The sequence below is a fragment of the Paramisgurnus dabryanus genome, chromosome 24 (genome assembly GCF_030506205.2).
Source record: "Paramisgurnus dabryanus chromosome 24, PD_genome_1.1, whole genome shotgun sequence".
Lineage (NCBI taxonomy): Eukaryota > Metazoa > Chordata > Actinopteri > Cypriniformes > Cobitidae > Paramisgurnus > Paramisgurnus dabryanus.
In genome coordinates, this window is record NC_133360.1 from 8,736,252 (window position 1) to 8,748,398 (window position 12,147).

The following is a 12,147-nucleotide window of genomic DNA, read 5'->3' on the forward strand; positions in this document are numbered from 1 at the left end:
TGAGACTACATCACTAACGTACGTCTTTGAGACTACATCGCTAACGTACGTCTTTGAGACTATATCACTAACATCCGTCTTTGAGACTACATCACTAACGTACATCTTTGAGACTACATCACTAACGTACGTTTTTGAGACTAAATCACTAACGTATGTCTTTGAGACTACATCACTAACGTACGTCTTTGAGACTACATCGCTGACGTACGTCTTTGAGACTATATCACTAAAGTACGTTTTGAGTCTATATCACTAACTTACGTCTTTGAGACTACATCACTAACGTACGTGTTTGAGACTACATCACTAGCGTACGTCTTTGAGACTAAATCACTAACGTAAGTTTTTAAGACTACATCACTAACGTACGTCTTTGAGACTATATCACTTATGTACGTCTTTGAGACTATATCACTAACGTACGTCTTTGAGACTATATCACTAACGTACGTCTTTGAGACTACATCACTAACGTACATCTTTGAGACTATATCACTAACGTACGTCTTTGAGACTATATCACTAATGTATGTCTTTGAGACTATTTCACTAATGTTCGTCTTTGAGACTATATCACTAACGTACGTCTTTGAGACTTCATCACTAACGTACGTCTTTGAGTCTATATCACTAACGTACGTCTTTGAGACTATATCACTAATGTACATCTTTGAGACTATATCACTAAGGTACGTCTTTGAGACTACATCACTAACGTACGTCTTACGAAAGATTTCCAATAATACAATGCATTTAAATTGTAAATTATTTCTACTTTGCAGAAATAAAAAATTGTGACGAACGTTATACAGTTAAAAAAGCTTTGGTTCAAAAAGGGCCAAACCCAGCCTGTGGGTTAAATTAACTCAGAATTTTTTTATATTTAACCCAACAATTGGTTAAAACATTTTCAAGCATTCTGGTTGAAACAACCCGGGATTAAATTACATCTCAATGGGTTGGGTTCGCCCCATCTGAACCAACGCTGGGATGAAAATAATCCAGCATTTTTTAGAGCGTATAAATAAATGTGAATTGAATTGAGCAATACATTTGTTAGGGTGTGCATCAGTCATCCACCAGAGTATCAAAGTGACAAGAAACTAAAAGTGATATATTCACTGAAAATACAGGTGTTTGATTTGAGTAAAATATGGACAAACCCAATTGTTGGGTTAAATTACGCAAGGAAACTTCCATATTTTACCCAACCATGGGTTAAAATTAACCCAGCATTTATTTTTTTGGAGTGACAATTTTAGCAACGCATTTGACAGAAGTCATTGTAATATTTATCCCTAAATCCAAACGAAATCCTTTAAGCCTAAACGCAAACTCAATCGCTCATCTTTCAACTAGTCAACACTACACAGTGTGGTCGATACTCGGACTGCAGACGGCGTAACCATGGTGAGAGATTAGCGGCGTGAAGTGGCCGTTCTAATGAGAGGAGATTAAACTTCACACATGAAAAGCTGTCGGGAGTGAACCTGCTATCTGCTGCCTTCAGCACAGAGAGAGAGAGAGAGAGAGAGAGAGAGAGAGAGAGAGAGAGAGAGAGAGAGAGAGAGACATCTAAACCTGGCACAAAAACCCTAAGAAGTGGCTTAGAAGACCAAGAAGCAGATTTAATTTTGACACTTGTTAGTCTGTGTTGACTCCCAATTTGCACAAAAATGAGAAATATGAATTATTTATATTTTTATATTATTAATAATTTTTTGAGATGACGGACATAAAGAAAAGACATACAGAAATTTATAAAAACAAATCAAATATATTAGAGCTATAAAATGCATTTATACAACAAAACAACTTATAATTTTTTTAATATGTGTCTATTACAACACAATAAATAATCAGATAATGTCAAAAATAATAATAAACAGCACATTAACAAACTGAAACAAAGCCCACTCAACTCCTAACAAACGTTACGTCCACCGCAAAACACACCAGTTACAGTAAGGCATTCATATAGTAAAAAACGTTTGGTATCTAAAAAAAATATTTCAAATATTTCATATTTCTCAACCGCCACACAGTTTACCTTTTCGTTCCGAGCGTTTTTTGCGTCTTCTCTTAAATCTCCTACGGACGAGGGAGTAATAGGTGCCCATGTTTTGAGTCCAACTCTGAGACTGAGCCATAATACAAAAACTGTACTCGCTTTCTCTCTCTCTGCTGATCGGGAGTCAACTTCAGGAGTGAAGAATGAGAACGAGAGACGTGGAGGACATAAAGGGAGGAGGAAAGTGTTGTGTATTTATGAAGAAAGGGGTGGGGCTGTCTGGACTGTTATATGGGTGCCGGTGGAATGCAACCAGGTGTGAACTCCACTAATCCTTTTACACCAACACAAATATACTTGCATAGTTGCCAGTCGTTGTTTTATTTAAATATCAACAGAGTCTCATAAAATTGGGAGAAATCGAAAAAATGGGACAATTATTCAAATGCATTAACTCATTCCCCACCAGCCTTTTTTTTTAAGTTGCCTGCCAGCATTTTTTGTGATTTTTACTAAATGTTTCACAAAATGCCTTCCAGGAAAATTTTCTTCTAAATATATAAACATACAAATATATCAAACCCTGACAAAAAAAAGTGATTCATTCAATTTTCATTTAATTTAAGCTATAATTAAACAAAAAAAAATTGTATTTTTTTTCACATTTTGTTTTTGTTTAATAAATTGATTGCAACCACAAAAATGTGTAAATTGAATGAATATTTTTTTCAGTGTGCTTTCAAACAAATAAACTAACAAAACGAGGAAAAAAGTTTCATCCTATCTTCATTTGTTCTCTTTTTATAACCTTTTAAATATGGGTAGGTTTTTTCAAAAATAGTTTTTCAGGAAATAATTGAATTTTTGTAAAGGAATTTTGCTAAGAAATCAGATTCAGAACGATGATCAAAACAAAAATTAATTTAAATTAGCCTCAGTTTTTTTATAAATTGGGTAAGAGCTTCATTTAGTGGATAATAGCAGAATTACAGACTAATGTAAAAACTCTTCAGATAAGTGTCATTGGTAGGGAAATGTTTTCTCTTAATTGACGAGATAACTCGTCAATGGCAGTAAAAGAGTTAAAAGGGGGGATCTAAAGCTATTTTATGCATTCTGACATAATGACACAGTTTAAGTGTTTGTTTTCTCATGCTAAACATTGGCAAAGTGTCAAAAAACGTATGGCGGAGTATTTCTGTGCCAGATGCACTTCGCTAGGTTTCGTACAAGTTTCAAAAAGTTTTTTTTTTAACATAAAAGATTCAAACGTAACTTGCTTTATTTCTTTTATGGGCAATTTCAGTTCAGGAAGTACAGTGGAAGTCCTTATATGGGCACTTAAACCGGAATAGTGCATGCACACACCAACCAAGAGCTGACAGGAAATCAAAGCCATCAAAGAAGTTTGTTGTTGTTTGTGAAGCTAACATGACATAAGACATAACAATAACAACAGCGTGTGTAATGTGACCATTAAGAGTATGGAGCTGTAAAATTAATGTAGATTATAAAATAATCTGAATTTGTGTAAATTTGATGAGTTCATATTGAAATTGTGCATGCAAAATAGATTTTTTTTCAGCATATCATCTTTTTCCAAAAAAATGAAAGAATTGAAAGAATGCCTCAAGTATATTTCTATTAACAAAAGTAATTTCAAGCATTTAAAAACTTTTTAAGATCATGAGAAACATTTCACTCAAGTGTTTCCAGACTTTTGATCCCTAAAGACCCTCAAAAATTCATGCATTTAAGGGTTAATTTAGCTACTACCAGTCATTTGATGCATTTATATTAATTAATAATGTAGTATTTTTGTTATTCTTAAAAAACTTAACTAACATCACTATGAAGAAAATAGCGACGTTTTCAATAATTTTCCTTTTGTATTAAGAAAGTCATATAGGTTTATGCAAACTCTTCATTGAAATCTCATTATCAATCCTCTGGCTCCCTCTTGTGGACTCTGTGTCTGTATGTGTGTGTGTGTGTGTGTGTGTGTGTGTGTGTGTGTGTGTGTGTGTGTGTGTGTGTGTGTGTGTGTGTGTGTGTGTGTCAGGTCATAATACACACCTGTATGTTTTCTTCACTGCTTTTCTTCAGATGCTCAGTGTGCCGAGTGACCTGTAATAAAATAAGGCAGTTTTATTTCAACCATCCCAAGTTCATAAACATTACTTTCAACAGTCGCAGGAGAATACAAAAATGTATTAATATGAAAAAACAATGACACATGTGACCCTGGACCACAAAACCAGTCATCAGCAGCATGAGTATATTTGTAGAAATAGCCAACAATACATTGTATGGGTCAAAATTATGTTTTTTTTAAATGCAAAGAATCATTAGGATATTAAGTATAGATCATGTTCCATGAAGATATATTTTGTAAATTTCCTACTGTAAATGTATTTATTATTAGTAATGTGTGTTGCTAAAGACTTAATTTGGACAACTTTAAAGGCGATATTATCAATATTTTTTTATTTTTTTGCACCCTCAGATTTCAGATTTTCAAGCATTGTCCTATCTTAACAAATGGAAATCAATGGAAATCCTATTTATTTAGCTTTCAGAATCATTTTTGTTATTTACCCTTATGACTGATTTTGTGGTCCAGGATCACATATTGCAACATCTTAAACTATCCAGTAGATGGAAGTATACACACATCTCACTAAAGAATAATGTACCTGCCACAAACAGCCAGCAGATGGCTGTGTACACAGACTGAACCATCATATACTGTATCTCACATTGATGTCAAATCAGGTGAAGGTTTATTTAGACGGGGGTTAAAATAATACTTTTAATTTAAAGGGCACCTATTATGGCCTTTTTATAAGATGTAATATAAGGTGTGCCCAGAATGTGTCTGTGAAGTTTCAGCTCAACAGAGATAACCAAGGTGGAAACTATGGTAGGACTGTAAGTGGGCGGGGCTTTATCAATGGGACCTCACATTGATAAGAGAATCAAAACAGAATGTCTAATGAGAGTAGTTTGGTTTAATGGGGATTAAAAACAAGGAGTGGGTGGATTTTTTTTATTGTAGGGTGGTTGTGTTCACACACTGCCAACACACATTATGTCTAAACACCTTTTAGATTTTGCATAATAGGTGCCCTTTAAAACGGCAGCAACATTATTTCATTATTGCGTTATTATTTTATTGATACAAACTGCTTTAGCAATCTTTTCAAAGCATTACATGCAAATAGAAAGAATTTTTAAAGCTAATTCTGCCTACTTTTTTGCATGCATGTATCTTACATAAACAAATGTGTTACTTTTAAAAATGTATAAAACAAGAATAAATTAATAATTTATTCCCTTGAAAGACTATTTGATACCAACACTATACTGCGGTACCACCAGTGTATTTTTTGTTGTTGTTACTAATTGTAGAAAAATACATGGGTTAGATCTGTGGTTCTCAAATGGGGGTTAGATCATATATCTGACCACAATAAGACGAATATATATCAAAACTTCAAAGCAAAAAGTTACTGTTACAGATCTTTTTACACTTGAGAAATTATTTGAGACAGAAAACATCAATGAATCTGTTAAAGTGACGCTGGCCCCCGACCTTACGTCAACCTGATCTCAGACACCGAGAGCTTAGCAGTAACTGTAGTATTCCCATAAGATTCATTCTAATACAGCGATGAAGATGAAGGAGTACAGTATGAGCATACCAGAAAAGAGCATAAAATATATACGTCAAGAAGATACTGATAAAGAAATGATTGATATAAAAGAAAGCTTAGCTGTCTAAGGGGTGACAAAAGTGCTTGTGTTGGTTTAAACTAAAAGGAACATAAAGAGGAAATGAAAGAAATGAGAGAGTAGGAGAAGAAGAAAAAGAAGAAGGAGAGGAAGGAGATGAAGACGAAGAACAAGAAGGAGAAAGAGAAGGAGAAGAAGATGAGGAGGAGAAGAAGGAGGGGAGGAGAAGAAGAAGAAGGAGGAGAAGGAGGAGGAGAAGAAAGAGTAGAAGGAGAAGAAGAGTAGGGAAAAGTAGAAGTACTGGGAGAAAATGAAGAATAAGAAGAAGGAGGAGAAGAAGAAGGAGAAGGAGGAGAAGAAAGAGGAGTAGAAGACTAAGAGGGAGAAGAATGAGAAGAAGGAGGAAAATAAGAAGAAGAAGAAGAAGGAGAAGACGAAGGAGAAGGAGGAGGAGGAGGAGGAGAAGAAGAAAGAGTAGAAGGAGAAGAAGAGTAGGGAAAAGGAGAAAAAGAAGAATAAGAAGAAGGAGGAGAAGAAGAAGAAGAAGAAGGAGAAGGAGGAGAAGAAAGAGGGGGAGAAGACTAAGCGGGAGAATAATGAGAAGGAGGAGGAGAAGAAGAAGCAGAAGAAGAAGGAGAAGATGAAGGAGAAGGAGAAAAAGGAGGAGAAGAAGAAGAAGAAGGAGGAGGAGAAGGAGGAGGAGAAGAAAGAGTAGAAGGAGAAGAAGAGTAGGGAAAAGGAGAAGTTGTGGGAGAAAAAGGAGAAAAAGAAGAATAAGAAGAAGGAGGGGGAGAAGAAGAAGAAGGAGAAGGAGGAGAAGAAAGAGGAGGAGAAGACTAAGAGGGAGAATAATGAGAAGGAGGAGGAGAAGAAGAAGCAGAAGAAGAAGGAGAAGATGAAGAAGAAGGAGAAGAAGGAGGAGGAGAAGAAGAAGAAGAAGAAGGAGGAGAAGGAGGAGGAGGAGAAGAAGAAAGAGTAGAAGGAGAAGAAGAGTAGGGAAAAGGAGAAGTAGTGGGAGAAAAAGGAGAAAAAGAAGAATAAGAAGAAGGAGGAGAAGAAGAAGAAGAAGAAGAAGAAGAAGAAGAAGAAGAAGAAGGAGAAGGAGGAGAAGAAAGAGGAGGAGAAGACTAAGAGGGAGAATAACGAGAAGGAGGAGGAGAAGAAGAAGCAGAAGAAGAAGGAGAAGACGAAAGAGAAGGAGGAGGAGGAGAAGAAGGAGATGAAGAAGATGAGGAAGGAAAAGAAGTAGTTGGAGAAAAAGGAGACAAAGAATAAGAAGAAGAAGGAGGAGGAGAAGAAGAAGGAGGAGGAGAAGAAGAAGCAGGAGAAGACAAAGAGGGAGAAGAATTAGAAAGAGGAGGAGAAGGAGGTGGAGGAAAAGAAGGAAGTGAAGAAGAAGAAGGAGAAGGAGGAGAAGGAGGAGGAGGAGAAGAGGAAGGAAAATGAGAAGTAGTTGGAGAAAAAGGAAACGAAGAAGAATAATAAGGAGGAGGAAAAGCAGAAGAAGAAGAAGGAAAAGAAGAAGAAGGAGGACGAGAAGGAGAAGTAGTGGAAGGGGAAGAGGAAGGAAAAGGAGAAGTAGTTGGAAAAGAAAAAGGAGACGAAGAAGAAGAATAAGAAGGAGGACAAGAAGAAAAAGAAGGAGGAGGAGGAGAAAAAGAAGGAGGAGAAGACGAAGAGGGAGAAGAATGAGAAGGAGGACAAGAAGAAGAAGCAGAAGGAGATGACGAAAAACAGGAAGGAGGAGGAGAAGAAGAAGGAGATGAAGAAGAAGAAGAAGAAGGAGGAGAAGGTGGAGGAGAAGAAGAAGGAGGAGAAGGTGGAGGAGAAGAAGAAGGAGGAGAAGGAGGAGGAGGAGAAATAGGAGGATGAGAAGAATGAGAAGGCGAAGAATGAGGAGGAGGACGAGAAGGAGAAGAAGAAGACAAAGAAGGAGGTGAAGGAGGAGAAGAAGAAGGAGACGAAGAAGGAGGAGGAGAAGAAAGAAGAGAAGGAGGAGGAGAAGGTGAAGAAGAAGGAGGAAAAGGAGGAGGAGGAGAAGAAGAAGGATGAGAAGGACGAGGAGAAGAAGAAGTAGATGAAGGAGAAGAAAAAGGAGGATGAGGAGTAGAAGAAGGAGAAGGAGAAGGAGAAGAAAAGGAAGAAGAAAGTGTTTCAAGTCATCGAGTATTTCATATTGCAATACGCAAGGAAAAATATAAATAAATAAAAAATTATCACAATGTGAGTCCTACCAAATATCGTATCTGTATATGGGTGTCGAACCCATGACCTTTTTGCTGCTAATGCAATCCTCTACCAGTTGAGCGGCAGGAACACTAAATCAGAACAGATCTATAACGTTTACTGACAAAGATTTCAGATAATAACTTGCAGTATGTGCCAACAAAAGCCTTGTAAACCAATGAGAATTAATGAAAACCTGCTTTGAAATGTCTTCAAAACACACCGCTGCCTTTAAGTGAGGCCACACACCCAATAAAACACCTCCTGCTGTGATAAGACCCCCATACACATACACACCTACAGAGACGATTGATCCTGTCCTGACGTGCCTTTAACACTCAGGAGTCAAAACTTCGTCTATCATGAATAAACTACACACACTGTATATAGGAAATTCCCATTAAATAGTACAGAATGACAGATTCATCTTTCGGCAGCCATTGGTTGGACAAACATGTAGCTCCGCCTTAAACCACCACATTATTGATTGAGTCAATCTATACTTACATTAACTAACGCATTTGGCAGATGCTTTTATCCAAAGTGACTAAAAGTGCTATACATTTAATTATTATGTATGTTGCATGGTAATTAACCCATGACCTTTGTGCTGCTAATGCAATGCTCAACCAACTGAGCTAAGTTCAAGAGTTGAGAGTCAAATATCTACAATTCGATCTGGCTTTCAAATGTTAAGAATTTGTGACCCTGGACCACAAAACCAATCATAAGGGTCAATTTTTTTAAATTTCATAAATTTCATTGATCAATTTCCAATTAGATGTATTGTCAGCTATTGCTAATATACCCGTGCGACCTATGACTGGTTTTGTGGTCCAGGGTCACATTTTATGTTTCTGAAATCATTTATAAAAAAGAAAGTGCTGGCTGTTGCCAATCATTTTTTACGACTTCTCACCTCATCTGCCCTGGTTACGGCCGTCGCACGTTTAACATTCACAGTTAAGCTAAAAATAAAAGCTGTGGTATCCCATCGTGCAGCTCGGGATTTAACTGCGCCAATCACACACGCATTTCATTCACGAAACTTTTATGAGCGGCTAAAACAATCGATGAAAGCAAAGACCTCATTTTGAATTTAATAAACGGTTTGCCTTTTGTGTGTAAGCAACAAACAACATCAATATTATGCAAAAACTAAAAAAAGTACAATTTCGCATTGAAAAGACGTTGATAACGAATGACATATAATAATAAAATAATAAAAAACAGCTATTATTGTTATATTTTAGACAATCCAAGTCTCAGTTTAGACAAAACTTGATTTCTGATTACAAAAAACTCGACTTTCAGGCTAGTTGGGACACTCAAACAAGCCACTTAAACCTGTCACACATTTTGGGGAGCTCCGTGCTAGTCAAGCATTGCATTAGCAGCACAAAAGGTTGTGAGTTCGAACAACATGATAAAAAAAATAATACACCCTAGTCTTTATAATCCCTGTACCCTCAATAACACTTCTTTTCGCCCATGATACATTCACTACAATGACAATGAAAGGTCAATCATGATGCATTGTGGGATATAATATCCAACATAGGATACTTTGGTTATTGCACATTTTGGCCAATGTAGTAGATTAAGATTATCAAATTATCTACTGCAACAATAGTATAAGAAGTATGATAATATTCCAGTTTAAACTTAGTAATTATCCTATTGGTTATGTTCAAGGTCCTAAACTCTCTAAAATCTAAACACCATATGATTTTGATCATGCATATATACCCTGTCCAAAAAAAATATGTACCTCAGCTGTCACTGGAGCGGTAACCTTTCTTAATGTAAAGTTTGGACCAAAAGGGTTCATATTGGTATCTCAGAAATCCATATTAGTACATTTCTTTTTCTTACAGTTTATTATTATGACTTTGCATGCAACAAAAATGGCTCAGATTAAGTAAACATATTGAAAAAGTGACAAACTAGTAACTAAAACAAGATGTGACCATAAAACCTCGCTGAAACCCTACGGCAACACAAAATTTATATATACTCACACACTAATTGACAAACAGAACACAGGTGGACACCATTAGAAAAGACAACAAAAGAGTCATGCAAAAAAAAATATTCAAAATAAAAGTCATAGATTTAATCTTAATAAAAGAAAAAACAACGCTAATGTATGGATGAGGTTATATGGATCCTATTTTAAGAGAAGTACCTTTTCTTTTAATCATCACAGGTTAAAATAAACTAGAATTTTGTATTAAAAGATTTTTATTATGAAGATCAAGGATTTCACTTGTATGACCTTTTTCAGATTAAACTAGGACTTTAACATGCAAACATGCACCATTAAAATGCGTATTTGTTGCTACATTTACCACAGGAAAAAAAGATTTTAAAGAGTTTGCTTTAAAAGTGTAATGCTTAGATCAATTTGTATTTCTGGATTTTAAAAGCACAAACAACTTGAATTCATTTGTCAAAGTTTTTTCATATACATATGGTTAGTTATTAGTTATTTTATCAACCCACGATACGCACACTTTGATTAAAACTAAACAAGATTGTACATGTTTTACATTTCACAGTATGACTTTTGTTTGTGCTTTTTTTGCTTTTTTTAATCAACCATACCACATCCTTGCTTCCCTCATTTCTTGCAGTATTCCCACTCGCCCGGGCAAAGGGTTTCGTTTGTTTTACTAAACAAACCATGATTGGAATTTAAACAAAAAACAAAATCAAACCTGGAGCTTTGACAAATATATCTACAGGTACCAACAACCTCCTGAGACCCAGCAAAGAGATTTGGGAATTATTTTTACCGCAGTATAATACTGAAACATGTCAGAATTTTATCTTTAAAATATTAATATAGCATATTTTTTATTAAACCAGGGCTAAATACCAGATATATTAGTATTACAGTTAGTTAGGACAGCTGTCCCATTCACAGGAGCACATCTAGCAAAAAGTCAGTCAGTATTGGTTTTAATGCACATTTTTAAACCAAATAAAACATCAAGGATGTGATGGATTTGATTGAATACTGTTAAACAAGATCTGTTGAGACAAATGTAACATCGTATGTCTTCCGATTTAGATGCTGAACGACATAATTGTCCATTCATTACATTCCGTCCTTTATTTAATGCATGCGTATCAATGCATTGCTAAAACACAAGGGAATGAAAAGAAAATGTATACACGTACGATATTTTGAGGTAAATAATGGCGAAAATACTTACAGCAGGTTGTTGAATTTTAATACCAGTTGGAGGCGAATCTGGACAAATATAATGACTCCAATAAAGCGCAAAATAAGAAATAAAAAGAAATGAAAAGACTATGTCGTAAAGATGTGCTAACGCGTGCAGAGCATCATCTCATGTCGTACAATGAATCACGTCGCGTCGCGTGCTTTCCTCTGCGATACAGAATAAAGCAATGTAGCGGAGGACAAACCACAAACACGACACTTGATTGGCCAGTGAGTGGGCGGGATGTTATACCATCTGACGCTTGATTGGTGGATTAGAGTTTGACAGGCCGTGCGATCGCGCTGATTGGTTAAGAAGGAGAGTTGACGGTTTTATTCATTTTGAGAAATTTACAGATTTGCAAAGCTGTCAAGTGTAATGTACAACAAAAATGATTTTTTTTTATTTGTATGATTTTAGATTATAGTACAATATAATACGCCTGAAAGTATTTGGACAAAAAAACGCACTAAAAAATAATAATTTTAATAAATATATAGCCTTAATATACCTATAATGAAAAATACTGTGGTATAATTTAGTATTTATTATAGTAAACTGTAACAAAATTGTATTATACTGTGGTACATTATAATAATTGCTACATTTTAGCAATGTATACTGTAGCATTCTGTAGTATTAATTAATAAACTAGTAAAAATTGTAGTATACTTTAATATCTACCTACTATGGTAAAGTGTTTTTTTTAAACTATAGCATCTAAAATGAAGATTTTTACTAGTTTACTACGGTAAACATGTACTACAGTATTTTTCATGTAAAAATGGAATTTATTAAAAAAAGGCAGCACAACCAAACATTTATGCACAGATTTAGTAATTAAATTACAATTTATTTATTAAATAAAATTAAAACCTATTAAAATGATATCATACATTTAGCTGTGGCTAAAGTGCCCAAATACATGGGGCTGGGGCA

At 35.3% G+C, this 12,147-nt stretch overlaps 1 protein-coding gene across 3 annotated transcripts in view; it reads right to left on the reverse strand.

Annotated features, from left to right (window-relative positions):
• adarb1a (adenosine deaminase RNA specific B1a) overlaps positions 1-11,400 on the reverse strand; it is a 28,448-nt gene extending 17,048 nt beyond the window's left edge. For 2 of the 3 annotated variants that reach the window (XM_065244601.1, XM_065244602.1), the window contains exons 1-2: positions 11,197-11,400; positions 4,091-4,141 (exon numbers count right to left, since the gene is read on the reverse strand). Coding sequence is in view for 1 of the 3 variants with exons in the window: in XM_065244600.2 (XP_065100672.1) it covers positions 2,054-2,153 (100 nt within the window). In the remaining 2 variants the exon portion in view is untranslated. Of the gene's footprint in view, positions 1-2,053; positions 2,267-4,090; positions 4,142-11,196 lie in introns of those variants that run through there. The other variant, XM_065244600.2, reaches the window with a different exon arrangement.
• Between the last annotated feature and the right edge of the window lie 747 nt (positions 11,401-12,147).